General features: G+C 37.5%; 1 protein-coding gene across 8 annotated transcripts in view; it reads left to right on the top strand.

The window, feature by feature from the left end:
• Positions 1-16,486, top strand: part of MEF2A (myocyte enhancer factor 2A) — an 85,844-nt gene that overhangs the window by 60,448 nt on the left and 8,910 nt on the right. For 5 of the 8 annotated variants that reach the window (XM_084531892.1, XM_084531896.1, XM_084531895.1 and 2 more), the window contains 3 exons: positions 10,112-10,302; positions 11,874-11,897; positions 15,459-15,585. In XM_084531892.1, coding sequence (XP_084388018.1) covers positions 10,112-10,302; positions 11,874-11,897; positions 15,459-15,585 — 342 coding nt within the window. The remainder of the gene's footprint in view (positions 1-10,111; positions 10,303-11,873; positions 11,898-15,458; positions 15,586-16,486) is intronic. The other 3 variants (XM_084531894.1, XM_084531899.1, XM_084531898.1) reach the window with 1 other exon arrangement.

Here is a 16,486-nt window from a genome sequence, read left to right as displayed (position 1 = left end):
GTTGCAGTTTGTACAGTTACTTAAAAGCAATTTTGTATTTTGACTCCTTTGAAAAAGTACTTTTGGAAGTACAAAGGTCATAATTTTTTTAATTGCCTTGTAATTGTTGAGTCTTGTAAATTCTTATCAGGCATTTAACTTTCTACTGCCATGACCCTTCCACTGCAGTAACATTTGCATTTTCTACTTTAGTGGTTTTCAGTAGCTTGCTGCTCTTGCTTTTGTGCTTCTCTGCAAGTGTAATTACAGCACTCTAGCAAGTTCTTATATTCCCCGTTTTTTTCCTTTACATGAAATTCTCTATGCTTACTAAACTATCACAATAAAGACAACTGAGCTGTTTTCTCAGCTTTAGTTTTCTGAAGATCTGGATGTTCAGTACTGGTTCTGGTGCCAATCAAAATGAAGAAAATACAGAATATATTGTTTATATTTCCATGTGTATCTTGCTAACTATTTTCTAGCAGTTATACAAAGAAAGCAATAAAGCTTGGAAGATGATACCTAGGCTCTGTCTTAATTTTAAAAGGTGTTCAGAACAAATTAGAGACCTTGCCAAAAAATAAAATTGACGATATTTTTTGGGCTTCAGTAAATTGATATGATAGCACTTTTGCAGGTAAATAATATTTTTGTCTCATGTAAACAAAATTTAATACTCCGATAGAGAACAGGCAGATCTGAATTTTGTCATGCCACAGGAAGACAAATGATACTTCACACACCACCCTCATACTGCTTTGATTCCTTGAGATGTCTTGATAACTGAGGATTGATTTTGGAAATGTGCATAACTTGCCTTGGTAAATGTTCATGGCAAGGAATTAAAGAAGCAACTCTTGACCTTTCAGTATTTGCCCACTGGTTACTTAATGTAGCAACTGGGAACAGGTTCTTTGAAGATAAGTTCAATTGATTGAATTTATGAATAAAAAATGCTGCAACTACCAGGCAGAAAGCACAGCATTGACTTTCTATTCTTTATCCATTCCTTGGCTATGTGCAGCAAATAAATATTTACGTGTGGCTTCCATTGGGTAAGCAAGATTTTGAATGGAGGAAACTTCCTTGGTAGAAGAAAAATGACTATTTTTAGAAACTGTGGAGGTCAGATGTGGATTTCTATAGTATTTCTCAAGTCAGAGTAAATAAACTGATTATCAAGACTTTTCAGTCGTCTTTTCCAAAATCAAGCTTTAGTAACAGCGGCTTCACGTTTATGACGCTATCTATCAGTAAGAAAATAAAACTGTTGTTTACAGCACTTGCTATAGAATATTAAACCAGAGAAATACCCACTTAGAGCAGCTTGGTGAACATAATTTAATGCAGTAGAAATGTTTTCCTTCTTACAGTTATTAATAGTTTATGTGAAAAGTCAAAATGCATCGCTTATCTCTTGCTTTCCAGAACATCACACCTAAAATGTTACACACATACCCACTCATTTCTAAAAAGATTTTCATTCAAATAAGAGCTGTGGCTATATAAGAACAGTGGAAGACCTATACGAAGTACCTCTAGCAAAACCCATATACCTAGTTAACACCACAGTACAGAGTTAGTACACGTAAGTTTTTAGAGCTCCACAGTCCACTAGGGTATGATATGGCTTCTTTCAAATACTGTCAGGTGCACAGTAACCTTCTCAGTTGCAACCAAAATTAAGAAACCATGCATAAACAGATTGACTCAATCTGCTACCCTGTCAATTTCAGCGTGGCAGCTGCTAATGAATTGTGTACATCAAGTTAATGTCTGCAGAAAACAATGGCTTTAGTTTGTTGCTACCTTTACTGCAGAATTCACTGGAAACAAAATATCTCATTTTTATAGCTCTCAGTCTGTTCTTTTGTACTTTTTAAGAATGGAGAACTCTCATATGGATATAGTTGTGAAAGGTCATTTGTTAATTTTGCAGCTCTCTAAAGGAGAGGTGTCAAAGATGAAGATGGAGTACTTGCAATCTAGATGTAAAAATGCCCATATTTTCTGATATAGAGATAAAGCAAAAACCCGGCTTTTACCATTACAAAGTTTTGAGCGTTTAAGATTTTGTTCTCTTTTTCATCGAAAGATACTTATACACTTTAATCTCCTGGTGAGAAACAAGTAGAGGTTATCTTAGGACCTAGTTCAAGCAACAACGTTGCATAAAATGGCTCATTTAGTTCACATAAGTCTTTTTTGTTTTCCTCATGTCCTATGTAACTTGGTTGGAATAGATAGGGTTTGCTTTAACAGTCAATCTGCCAACAACAGCTTTTCTGTGGAAAATAGCTTTTTCTGATGAGTAAAAATATCTGCGTGTTGTAGCAAAGATTGGTAGATGGCTTTTTATGTTTAGAACAGAAAATTTTGTGATCATTTTACAATACTGAGAGCTTATTTCACATGCAGCTGTCATAACTCTGAAAAAGCTTTTCTATAATTTTTTATAAAAAATTAACCCACCACATGAAAACTTCAGCAGATCTTTTTCATTTAGCAAATATATCAGTTTTGAGAGAGGGAAAATGTTCTACGTTTGTCTTTGCTTTTGAGCTAATTCATTTTTTTCTGTTAATTGGATGGTTTGGAGCTAGAATTTTCATGATGCTGTTGTCCATGATCAGTGTTAATTAACCCTGTTCAGTTTGTGATGAGCATCTAATGTGCTTCAAGAATCCAATATTCCTAGCACGTGTACGGTTTGCTATTTGTTATCAAGATCATCATGGTTTGAATGCATGCTGCATGTCTTTATTATTCCTTTCCAAAGGGTGTGGATTCTATTAGCCCAAGCATACCATCACTTGCTCTGAATAAACAAATACAGGAGAGAGATTCTTTGACTTTGAAAGGATACTCAATGGACAGATCACCTTCAAATTTGTCACAAGGAGATCTGTTTCGCTATGTTCCAGTACATTTGGTGGTATTTGCCAGTGAAGTGCATTGTCATTGAAGTTGTCCTGTTCGTGTTAACTCTAAAAATTGAAAAGGCTTAAAAGGAGTACCATTGTTAACCAATTTCTACTTTTGCTCCAGTGCCTTTTTCATATGGTGTTGAGTGAGATCCATGCAAAAGACCTGAGCTGCCACTTGGGACTGTGGCCTTTGTTGCTAAGCTTGCATGAAAAACACAAACCCTGAGACCTTTGAAGTGCGGTGAGCTCCCTAAGTATTTTCCAGTCCTTGGTGACTTTGAAGGAGCTGTTGAGAGAGTCATTATAATTTTGCAGGGACAGAATACAACCTGTCTGTAAGTCTCTTTGTCAGTGAAGTAGCCCTTCTAATCAGTAATGCAGTGTATGGACTCAGTTCATTTGGGGAATTTTTTCCTCTTACAATTTTGTCATCAGAAAGAATGGGTAAGAAAGATACAGTTGTCTTGAATACTGAATTTCTCCTCTTCATTCCGGATCCACGTCTTCTGTAATATCCTCATTAATCTTCAGGTTCTGAGAATGTGAAGTAACTTCAGGTGTATTGAATTTCTTTGGACTAGAGCTGAAGGATATAACTGCTTGAACAACTGTGTCTTGTGAGCTACCGGATCCCTGCTAAGAGCCGATCTAGATCATGTGTCATCTTTCATCATGATACCATGACATCAGGAAGAATTATGGGAGTTGCATTAACAGCTTGCTTGCAACTGTAACCTGCCTTGTGCATTTCCAGAAAGGGATCAAGATGGGACTGTGAAAGACCACACCGGTAAATGGTTCGTTTTATCTTGAGGGCTTGTCTGACTGGGAGACCTTTTCTACGTGCCTAAGGATGAAACGATCTTTCAGATTGGTCTTTCACAAGTCTGTTAAGCGAAACAGCTAACAATATGCTGCAGTTCCCATAAGGCTTCAATTAACATCTTTCTTTGCATACCTTTCTCTTCATGTTGTTTTGCTTCTTAAAGGAAAGAGAGCACCTCATGAGAAGTATACAACTAACTAAAAAAAAAAAACAAAAAAAAAAAAACAAAAAAAAACTACCTCTTGCAAAACTCCTGCTTAAAATTGGATTGTTGGTACCAAAGGCTTCCTGAAGGAATCACTTCCTTCACCCTCTGCCCCCCACCCAAACTCATCATTTTGTATCTCCTGTGTCAGATAAACAGCTTACCACCATTGTGCCCTAGGAAAGCAGCCATAAACCTTGAGCAAATTCCTGCTTAAGGTTGTACGTTACCTGTGGTACTTATCTGCTGGCCTTTCTCTTCAGTGTGACAGGTAGTATCTGTCAGAGGTAGTCTTTCACTTGATGCAGTTCCTCACTTTGTAGCTTTTATTGATGTTCAAGTGATACAAATAGTAGTAGACAAAGGTTCTTGCTCTGTAGTCTCAGTGTTGGCACGTTTCGCCTTGCTCTGATGTTCAGGGTTACCCAGGTAAATACAAGTCAGTGTTTCACTCTTCTCTAAGGAAGAAGTTGAAGGATGCCTGAGCAACACTGAGAGCAGCCTGTTCACCCTTGCACCTTACAGCTTCCAAGCTCTCCTCGAGGAAGACTACTGAAAGTGGACTGCAGACCAGCTGGTTCGCTGAACCCTTCTCCTTTGCTAGATGCAGACCCAGTTGTCAGCACATTTAAAAAAAAAAAAAAAAAAAAAAAGTTTGATCCATCCATCGTCCTCTGATTAAATGTGCTCATGAGAAATGATGGGCTAATATTGACATGGAAAATAAGCTGGTAGAGGAAAGCATTTGAGTTTTTCTAATTGTAGCAAAATATCCTTGGAAACAACACATCAGCATGTGATCACTTCAGCCTCTGAACCACATCTAGATTTTTCATTAAAATTTCACATTGCCTTGCCATAATTTCTGATTTATGAGGAGGTACAAGGATTCTGGTTAGAATCAGCTACTTCTATAATGTCAGCTTGCCCAGGATACCACATCACACATCTTCTGAACATATCACTTCTATTCTCTATAATATTTAGATACAAAAGCATTTTGCTTTTGTTTTAATTTTGCTGCTGCATTCTGAATAATAACCCTCATCTTGAAGAAGGCTGATCTAAATGTCAGTATTACTGAAAATTCTCTCTCATCCTTCCATATAACATAAGGAAAAAAAATTCCAGGAACCTTGAAAACGAGTCTTTAAAAAATTTTCTTCAGTTTTGTAACATAAGTATGCATTTCCTTGACATTTCCATGTGTTGTTTTTTGCTGTATTTTATTATCTAAAGTACTGCCATTAGAAGTCTAAATCTTATATATTAGATGTTTTAAAATCTTATGCTGCTGTTGAAGGTATACTTTAATTGTAATCATGGTGTTATCTGAAGTATTATTCTTTAAAGATCTATGCAAATACATTTATCCTACCTTCCTTAAGATGTTAAAATGAAGTTTTTCCAAAGGTAGCAGAGAACTAGTCTTTTTGAAATTATTATACAATCGACAGTGATTTCTATGCAAAGCTGCAAATCGTAGGAACTGCAGCTGTAGGTTGGTTTTTCCCCCTTAAAGCTATCATACTCAGAAATGCAATTAAATGGAGCATAATGCGCATAGAAATGCTACTGTTGTATTTAGTTTCAAAACTCCCCCTACCTAGCCCTACCCACCTCCCCTCCGAGGTCCTACATGTAAACATTTTTCTTAAATAGATCTTATCTCATCTTCTGTATGCATCATGATTTGGCTTATTGCAGACGGTTTTCAGTTTACTCCTAATCGTGTGCCTTTTGTCAGATTACATGATGTCATTTGCATAAATATTTATTTGCTACTGTTTTCATTTTTGCTTAGTCTTACATTGCTTACCTCCTTGCCCATGATTATTTTTCAGAACTATGTACAACCATTTAGTTTTTCCGAAGGTGAACCACAAAAAAAAAAAAAAGATTAATGGCATCGATGACTATAATTTATTCCTTGAGTAGTAATAAGAACATGCAGTACTTTCCAGCCACGTGTGTTCATTGTTTCAGCTGATGCGATTTATACAGTGAAATATGAGTCTGGCTCATGTAATTGAAAGCTGCATCTTGGACTGTAGGACAAGAAATGAGATTAAGCTGTGTTACGTTTCTGAAGGCAGGGTATACAGTTGTTGAAATAGCTGGGTTTTAAAATGTAGCTTCAGAAAGTTATTTCAAAATTAGTCATTGACTAAACAAGAAGGGGGCTGATGTCCGTTGGTAATGCTTATTGTCATAAAAATCTACTCGAGTTATTTTAATCTTTGTTTAAAATGGTTCGTATAATTTAGTTTATCATTTTTGCCTTGATTTCATTTTTCCAAATACATGTTTTGAAAATGCTTTTATGGCTGTGCTTAAAAAACTCAGAGTTAAATAAAACTTTTGTGATGGAAGCAAAAACAGTAGTCTTAATTTACACTTGCATAGGATTTTATATTCTGTTTCCATTTTTCAGTTTGGTGTTTTTAAAACATAAAATAATTGTATTTGGGGGAAGATGTATGGTGGGTGTGGTAGATACAATTTCTGTATTATACAACATAGTAAGTAGAATTTATGGGGTTATTAAAGCCTCAGTTTGGCAAGCTGCCTAACAGTTGCATCATCCTGTAATCATTATCTTTTTCTGGCTCCTGACCTTACTCGAAGAAATGCCATGCTTTTAGTTATCCTTTCGCTCTTAACTTGTAATCTTTAACAGGAGAAAATGCTTTAAATTTCATATTAAATATTAATATTTTACAGTCTTATTGCAGCCACAGCATCTGGTTCTTCAAGTAATAGATACAAGTACTTCAGCGTTTCTTAAAAATAAGATACTTAAAACATCCAGCAAAATGCTTCTGTTAGATCAATACCCCTACTCTTGTACACTTTTGATATTTTTTTCTCCCATTCTTAATACATTTTTTTCTAAACACTCACACTCTGTTTTTAAAAAGTGCTCTGACTTTTGACAGAACAAATGCTTGACTCTGCCCTGCTGCCGAATGGTATTGCCCAGAGAAGGCAATGGCAAGGAGTTTGTTGTTTTTGACAGCACCAATAAAAGCATGAAATGTTTCTGAAGGATTGGCAGAGCCTTGTAATAAGGGTTGCAGGAAATGACTGTATTGGGTGTGGAAGAAAGACACTGTCCAGATTTAACACATGAGCTACCGAAATACTTGAAAACAGAGGACAGGAAATGGTATCATAGGAGAGGCGAAAATGCGATACAGAAGTCCATTGTTTCTGAGAAGTGTTATTGTTCTCAAGTTTCAAATACAACTCAGACACAACAGCATTGGCATATGAAAGTCCTTACAGCCTAGCGAGCAGTAAAATGCTATTTCTTACTAGTTGAAAGCACCAACTTTTCTTTGTTATTACCATAAGGGCTTTAAATATACTGTCATTTTTGATAAAGCGGTGGATACTGTAACAGTTTGTCAGACTTGCATAGGTATTATTTTCAAATAATTTCTCCTCCCTTGCATCTTTTTCCTTATTCACTTCTCCTCTGTCCATCGTGTGAGATTTGCTTTGCAATGTGATGCTGTGTAGGCTCTTCATAATTAATGTGTACGCTCATTTACAGTGGATGGGTATGGATGCACACCCATCTAACAAAGCTGTCTTGCACTTTCGGGAACCTAAAGGCACAGCGCAGAACTTGGTTTCTTTTTCAGTTGTTTTTCCTGTGTGACCTGGAGTGTGTGCGCTCTCTCCATCTGTTATAATTGCCCTGTCTACGTACTTGTTCTGCACACTCTTTTGCTTCATTTTTCTGTCCTAGCCACATAAAGCAACCCAGACACCTGCAGCAGTAATTTGGAAATAAACCAATTCTGTGTGGATTCAGTTTCTGTGTGTGTGTGGTTTGTTCATGTTTTTTTTTTTTTTTTTTTTTTTGCCTGGAGCTCCTGCAAATCTCTCCTAACCCATGACAAAAAGTTACCAATTTTCTCCTAGCACTCAAGTGTATATTTAGCTCCATTATGTATTCTCCACTCTTAGCAAACTTTCCATCCACTTTAGCTGAATTTTGTCACTAACATAAAGCATCCCAATAAATTCTGCTGTTTTTCGTTGAAGAATGTAGACACTTTAACCACGAAATATATTTTTGCTCTGGTCTTTAAGGAAGAACACTGCCACAACCAGCTGCTTCTTTCTGCTGTCACTGTATCCTTTCTTTCCTGCTTGACTTCTGAGTAAAATGGTAGAATTCTCAGAATACTGATTCCCCTATCTCCTATACAAGTCCTTCAGGAAAGTATTAAATTATAAAAACTTGTTCTTGCTCTGTTTCCCTTGAAAAACAAGGGACATATCTGATCATCCATATGTGGCCAGGCTTTTGGCACAGTAAGAAATTCACAGGGCAAGCAGATCCATAATTCGAAATCTGAACTTGAAAGATGTGAATTTTCTGCTCATCCGTATGCGAACAAGAATTCAGTGGTTGTAAGTTTCAATAAACTCCATCCACGTACAGTTTTTTCTTGAAAAATATTTAGTAGCAACTTGGTTTCCAAAAGACCTTTGTAAAACTCCACAGAACATTTCCAGATCAGCATAAGGGATTTGTTATTCTTATATCAATCTTTTTCACATGCTAAATTTAGAAAATAATATATAGGATTCTACTCAGAGTGGGGAGGAAAAAGATGAGGACTACATTTGGCAGTTCCCCCACTGTGTAACAAAGATAATTAATAGAAGAGGCTCCTTCACTAGCCTCCTGGAGAGTTCACACTGAGGTTCTCACCATACCTTAGCTCAGGATCTTATCCATACCAGTCACCTGCCCTTTCACGTTGTGCTGTCCTACTGATGTGTGTTCTTCATTCCTGTTAAGCGTTTAAAGGCATTAGAATTTTTACCAAAGAAGGTAGAATGTGACACTGACAACTTTCTCATTTTAATTGCTTTTAGATTAACGTGTACTTAATGTAATAAAATTGGATTGGGCACAGGGGCCTATTCAAATTAGAATAATAATACAAAATTCATGCCAGTATGGCGCTACAGGCTATTAGAAGAGAATTTCCCAAACAGTGAACTTTGTGTAACAGAATTTCCCCTGAATTTTGACTACGAAGGCCACTTTCAGTACTGGAATGTCAGTGTAACCATAATTTTATCACAAATTGTATTTATGTATATGCACACACGTTATGTAGTGTGAAGTATAGTGTTCCCTGTTGAAATATCCCATTGTTTAACAATTTTTTTCATTTGAAGCTGAATAAGCTGCAAGTATTTGAGGAGTTGTTGCTGTAAATCTGATGAAATCATTAGAGTGGAGCTTAAAAAAATCTGATAAAGGTATTCCTGGTAACATGATGGGTGCTTTTTTCAGTTCAGGAACTGCTGTACTATGCACGTAATTATTTCAGCACCACATTATTCTCTGCTGATCTGAACGAAAGCTAAGGCCTGTGTTTTTGAGCACATTCAGGTTTTGGAGATTTCAGTACTGTGCTCAGGACTTGTAGGATTGGGCTTGTCTAATTTTCCTTGGGAATGAGTATTGGGAGTAAGGGAGACAAAGACTTGTGCAAAATAAATCAGTGGACATAAATGACATGTGTATCTGTTTCCAGGGCTTGGCACGAGTTCAAAGGGAAGGATTTTGTTCTCCTTACTGTTGCTAAATATAACAACCAGACAGTATATATTTTTGAGACTTGAAATTACTTCTGTTGTTGAATACATACTGGAGTCCTGCAGATCTTAAAGATATTTGAAGCACCCATTTTAGAAATGGAGACTTGAGGAGCTGACTTCTTATTCTGAGGCCACAACGTAATAATGTTTGTGTGCTGTGTGGGGTGGTGGTAGGGATGAGGTGGGGTTGTGCAAAAGCACATGCTTTCCTGCAAGCTCAGCCTGGAGAAACTGAAAAGGGAAAAACAACAAAAAGAAAACAACAGATGTTACTAGGAAAAGTTCTTTGTCGTATGCTTTTCTCAGCATTTAAGCTGCCACAGTGTGCCCTTAAGGTGATACTGCCTTTATGCATTGATCTTGTGGTGAAAGTGGTTTTTGTCTGGTTCTCTATACTGTTCCTCTTGGAGAAATTAATAATTATTTTAGCAAAAGAAATATTACATAATTTGTACATGCACCAAAAAGTTCTGTTGTTGATTCTCTTGAGACCCATTTATTCTAAGGTACATTTGTTTTTTTCTCTTCCTCTTTCAGGAAATGGGTTTGTGAATTCTCGAGCTTCTCCAAGCCTACTCGGAACTACTGGCGGTGGGAATGGCTTAGGGAAAGTCATGCCTACAAAGTCTCCACCTCCACCTGGAGGAGGTAACCTTGGAATGAACAATCGCAAACCAGACCTCCGTGTTGTCATCCCACCCTCCAGCAAGGGTATGATGCCACCATTGGTAAGTTAAAACATTTGTTCTGTAATTTGCTTTCTTTAGGGCAGGCTAAAAAGAAAGTGGTCTGCACAGGGAGACACTATCTCATCTGCTTACCATAAGTTACAGTAACAGAAAAGCCTTTTTTAAAGCAAAAAATAGCAATCTGACCTAAAAGTGGTTAGAATGCGATCCCAGAGACGTAGATTGGGATTGTTTTGATGTCTCACTGACTGGGAACGGAGAACTTTGCTGGTTTGGAGGATGTGGGTTTTAACAAGGATTATGCATTATTCTGTGCAGGAATAGCTGTTTTTATTGGTAACGTAAATGCTGTTAACATGCCCCTAAGCACACTTGTACCTCTTTTTATTGGGTGGTAATGTTTGTGGGATGCAAAGTGTACCTTCAGTGGTAATGGTGGTCTGAGAGAAACTCTTGTGTGGTGTGACGTGCTGGAATGCAACTTGCATTGTGTAGTGTCCTGTGTTCGGTGTCCTGTCTTCAGTGAGCACACGAAAGAGTAATGAGGATCACGTTCAGTGCCTATTTGTGTGCTTTTCAGTACTACTATGCAGTTTGGCATGTTGGTAATAGTGTTTGTTCAGCATAGCACACAAGTTTCGTGTCAGGCGTGAGGCAACCACAGCACTGAGGCCAGAACAGGTCTGTCAGGAAGAGTTGCTCTGTTTTTCCTTTAATTTGGTTGACCAAATCCTTTGGCCTTACTCTTTCCCTGTCACGTAGAAATCTTAGACATCTATGTGCATATTTTCTGTTCTCTGTTTATGGAGGAATGAACCATAACCAGGAGGAGCAGGATATAAACAATAAGAGTACTCTCTGAATAATTTGTGTTTGTTTTTAAGATACCACAAGTGCTTACATTTGTTACTGGTATTCATGATGAATAATACGAAGTGAATCCAAGTAACAAAAGTTACAATTATCCTCAGAGTAATGATTCATCAAGTTTTAGGGTTTTTTTATTTTATTTTTTCAGGAATACTGAAGGGTAGAAGACATAGGAAATGCACTGGCTGATTTTTAAAGTAGAGATTATTTTTTAAGATTAATTAGAAATAGATACAAGAAGAGCATCTTGTTAATGCAGTTCTAATGTTAGTAGCGTACAGTACCTACTTACTGCTTTGTTGTCAAGAATGACTTAAAATTCAATTTATTTTTTTGTCTATCTGGGGAAATTGGAAGATTTCAAGCTAGAGATGCTAGGATGGCATAATGATTATATATGAAAAATATTTTTTTTTACTTAGCTGATTATGCATTGCATCAGTCCAGCCAGAAACTGCTGTGTTACCTATCTATGTGTGATGTCACTGTGTGGTTGTGTCCCTGTTTTTATGAAGCTCTTTCTGCACTGATTTGTCAAAGTGTTTTTTCAATACATCTTTTAAGTGACTTAAATTGCGTACCGTATTGTAACTGTAGTAGTATTATTTACAGATTCAGGTGGCAAATTCACATTATTAATTAAGTAAAAAACCAGAAGCACAAACATGACTTTTTCTTTCATTTTTGAAAGCAATGCTATTTTTAGTAACTCTGTTATCCCTCTTGTTTGCTGAGTACAGTCGGAGGAGGATGAATTGGAGTTGGTGAGTTTGGGCTCCTGTTTGATGAGAGAGAGCAAGATGCTGAAAACTTCTTCTACTACAGTTCTTCTTAACTGTAGTTTCATTAAATATTTTAAAGAATTCCAGTGTTCCCTTGCTAGCAGACTAAAATAGATTTGTTTTATCAAACTTAAAACCTGACCAATTCAAGTTGAATACACATCCAAAGTCTAGCATTTTCTATTTGTAAACTTCCTTTTTTTCCTGAAATAATTTCTGTTTTTCTTGGAGGGAACATTGGAAAAGAGCCTTACAGAGTAACTGTCCATGTGTATAGGATGTTTAATGGTCTTTATTATTGTTGTTTGTAAAAAATAAACAACCTCTTATTCCCTAAATTATTGAAATATTTTTAGAAAGTGGCTTCGCTCATGAAGTTCTTCAGATAGTAACACAAGCCATGTATTACTTATTTTCATGGAGATTACATCATTGCTGGTGAGGTCACCTTTTTGGAGTTCGGAATTATTTCATCCTGCGTGAGATTATCAAACCACAGGGGTGTTCCCTGTTTACTGAAAGGAGTAGAGAATTGCAAAATGAATTATTCTACCTTTTTCCAGTGGAAAGATTCTGTTTTTGAAAGGAAACCCTTGGGATTCTTTTTTTTCTATTTATTTTTTTTTCCAAAAGGTTTTAACATTTGGCATTCTGTCTGGAAAATAACGTAAGGCTGAAATAATTCATAACTTATTTTTAGAGCAATTTGCAAATTGTTTAGCTGCCGTAGCACGAACCGTGCAGAAGGTGCTGCAACAGCGTGCAATTGTAAAGACAGACAAAGAATTCTGCAGATTGTACAATTTGATGTGGTTTTGAACATGGACCTGTTGCTAATATGAGGCTCTAATTGCATGAAAGCATGGAAAATGTAGTGACTTGCATACACTTCTTAATAAATGCATGCTGTTGGTTGATTTTTACCTTAAACGTGAACAATAGACTTAAGAAAGCGAGGAGAAACGATTTTTGAAATGTGGTACTGAGGTTTTTAAGGTTTATCGGAATGACTTGCTAATTGAGCAGTTCCAAACAGCTGTCACGCACGTCCTTGCTTCTGTAGAGCAATGTCTGGTTTCCAGGGCAGGAAATAGAGCTTTAAGTCAACACAGGAACATTTAATCAAATAGCATTGTGTACATGTCAGAAATTGGAATTATTCAAAAGCAGTTGAATTAAGGCTTTGCTACCAGCTCAACTCATTGCTCGGCGGTGTGAGATGCCGAGACAGGGTGGAAGGTGCGGGTTGTGTGTGCAGCGTGGGCCCTCTAGTGGCTCTCCCGTGGGCTCCGGTGCTAGGGGAAAGGCACACAAAGGAAAGCCAGCAATGCCTTCCTTAAAGGCTCTTAAACATGGCAAAGCAATACGAAGTGTACCTGAAATCTTGCTTATTATGCTCGTTTCTGATGCTAAATTTAGCGCTAGACAGCAGTTCCAAACCGTGGCTGTGAGTGCTCGTTCTGTGCGGTTGGAACCGAGCACAGAACGTGAAAACCAGAGATAGCACCGGTAGCATAGCAGGAAACGAAGGTATCCAGCTCTTCCTGTTCCTGCTATTATTTGCACCAGCTTAAAAAAAATAAAAATCTGAAGGCTGTCACAAGTCTTGGATTGGCTGACTCCCAGGTACAACAAATAGTAGGTACTTCTCGGTGTCCTTGCTTGACTGAGTGTTCAGGAATTCTATTTAAAAATAAACCACCTCAGAAAACCACCTTTATTAGCCACTCAAAATAAATAAATAAATAAAAATCCCAAGGGGAAATCCTTTGGTCTGGATTGTTTCCCAGCATACTCCTAACTTTTCCATTATACTGTAATCCCAACTTTATAGGCTGCCATCCAAGAAAGCTTTGGAAAAAGGTCAATTCAACAGACAGAAATCTGCTCTAATAACATACCTTTCTGCCAGATCAACTCGGGCTAGTGGAGATTTTCAGAAGTACATAAGTGATTTAGAAGGATAAATTACACAGAAGATCATTGGGACTTTCTCTGTGACTTTTGGCTTTGAAATCTGGGACCTGTGAAGCAGAGTGGGTACATCTACTGAGCGAATGCCAAAGCGTTACCGGGCCCAGAGGTGGGCTTTCTGCAGCGTCCAGACAAAACAGATCAGAAGGTGGTAGCCAGTGGAAGACTGTAGCCCATTTTAATATGGTAGCTGTGGTGTGTGATTTTTTCTAAAACTGGAAGGATAAAAGCCAGGGATTGATAACCCTCAATTCATCTTCATAAGTTTTAGCTTAAATTTGAGTAGAGCCACATTTCTGTACCTGCTCATCCCATTATTATAAAGAGAATCGTGAGTTTTTAAAGCTGCTCACTCTCTCAAGATCAGAGTGGAGGGAAAAGAAAAAGTACTGCAGATACTGAAATGCTCATGTGCCTGTCCTAAATGAGAACAAGTCCTAGCAGCTTCATCCTTCTAAAGCTAGGAAATGAAACTCTACCAAAGAGGTGAAAAAATGCTATTCTTATAGCAAATACTTTTTTCAGAGACAGAGGGAGGCTTACTTTAAAAACATATTAAGCAATTTGAAATCTAGCTGCCTTAATCAAGAATGCTTCTTTGAGAATGCAGAAATACAGAGCATAGACAAAGGGACACTAAGCCCTCTGTAGGTAAGGGTAAGCATCTCTTGTTCAAAAATCAAAATGTGGCATTGCTGCACTTGAAGTTGCCTCCACGACTTCTGTGACAGAGCAGCTTTCTGTCTGGTGGTATTCAGCGCAATGTTTAATGTAAGGCTTTCGAAACAGCAAATTTAGTTGAAGAGCTTAATTTGAGTGATATGTTTGCTACAGATGTTCATTGCAGTATGTGGCAAAGACAGACTCTTCACGCCTACAGTTAGAACAGATAATCTGAGACAATGTAGTTCAGCTGTTTTTCCTGTCAAAAAGCATAGTTGCTCTGTGTGAAGTCAGATGTCATTTGCTTTGAAAGGGATCTGCTTTGTAACAAGTACTTTACCAGCTTCTCAGGAGCCATGGGAACGGCAGGATTATTTTATCACTGAGGTCTTATCAACAGAAATGTATAAGATCTCCTTTCAGGACAGGTGTAGTCAGCACAGTGTCAAAGCTGGCAGCTAAAACTTGAAAATCTGATAACCAACTGGAAAGTGGGAGTCTCTTTTCTGATGGAACTGCACCTCGCCATCTGCATTAAATCCTCGTCAAAAATATGGCTTAAAACTCTTTAAATCACTTAAGAACTTCTGAGAATTGTGTGTATCACTAAGATATTGCATTTATTTATGTCCTACGACTCAAATTAACACTGATGAAATCTGCATGCACAGAAGGGGGACCACCAAGTCTTAATTTTTAATTTCTGTTAGCCAAGATAATTTTTGGTTGAGTCTTGAAATGTTTTGGTTTGTTTAGAAAATTTATCCTGATAAAAAGTACATGTTCTTAACTAAAATAGAAAGCAAAGAAACACATTTTAATCAAATGCTATTTTTATATTAGCACGTAATTTTCCATTGTTCTAACTGATATCTCACAAGACATGTTATTTTTAATCATTTTTAGAATACCCAAAGGATAAGTAGTTCTCAGTCTACACAGCCTCTTGCTACCCCTGTGGTGTCTGTGACAACTCCAAGCTTGCCTCCGCAGGGACTGGTGTATTCGGCCATGCCTACTGCCTACAACACTGGTAAGCATTGTTTTTAGTAAGTGACTTGATTTGTCGCGTGTACAAGGCTTTTGTGATTCGTAAGCCTGGAAAATTTGCATTTCTGTGACATTTAACTTGATTTTCCTCTTCAGTTCAAATGAAGGTTTTTATTCCAAAAAAAAAAAAAAAAAAGCTTTTAGCATGTAAAATGTGTAAATGTTGAAACTTACAGCTGGCAGAAGCTTTCAGTAAGGTTGCACACAGCTGAATGCAGGGAGAGAGACAATGAAATGCATTGCTTTATAGCAGCAGTATTCAAGCTATCCATCTGAACTGAAATGCCTAACGTTGAAGTGGTAGCTGATACTTCAGAGCATGCTGTCCCTTGCATTCTGTTCTGCTGAATTCCAGCAACACCAGGGAATCAGATTCTATGGGGACTTTCAGTTTACAAAAAGCCCAGCTGTATAAAACCCAATCTGGGCCTCTTCCTCTTCAGTAGTTTTATCTAGAGTCAGGTGGGGAGTTGCTGGAGGGGTGTTGTCAGCGTATCACCACAGGGAGACTCTTAAGTATCCAAAGGACCTTAAAACTAGTTTTATCCAAAGTGTGATGCGAAGAATTTGATAATCTGAGTGGTAATTGGTTTGTCCATTTCAAAAGTAGTCGAGGATGTGGTGCCTCCTACTTTGTCTCCGTACCACCAGTGTTAACTTTGACTTGGATCTTAAGGTTCTGTATTTGTTACAGACCCTGTATGCAACAGGCAAAGGCATTTTTTGGTAATCCTTTCCTTGGAAAGGAAATACGCCTGTACCCTTGGTGGCGTAAGGTTGATTACTGCTGGTCTGTGATGCAGGCCTGATGCAGGTCTGTGATGTTTAATTTAAATGCACTTGCAGAGAAACTACATTGCAGATAATTATCAATAAATTTTTCT

Source organism: Aythya ferina, assembly GCF_964211825.1.
Source record: "Aythya ferina genome assembly, chromosome: 11".
Classification (NCBI taxonomy): Eukaryota; Metazoa; Chordata; class Aves; order Anseriformes; family Anatidae; genus Aythya; species Aythya ferina.
Note: the sequence above shows the minus strand (reverse complement) of the source record. Positions and strands in the feature narration are given on the sequence as shown.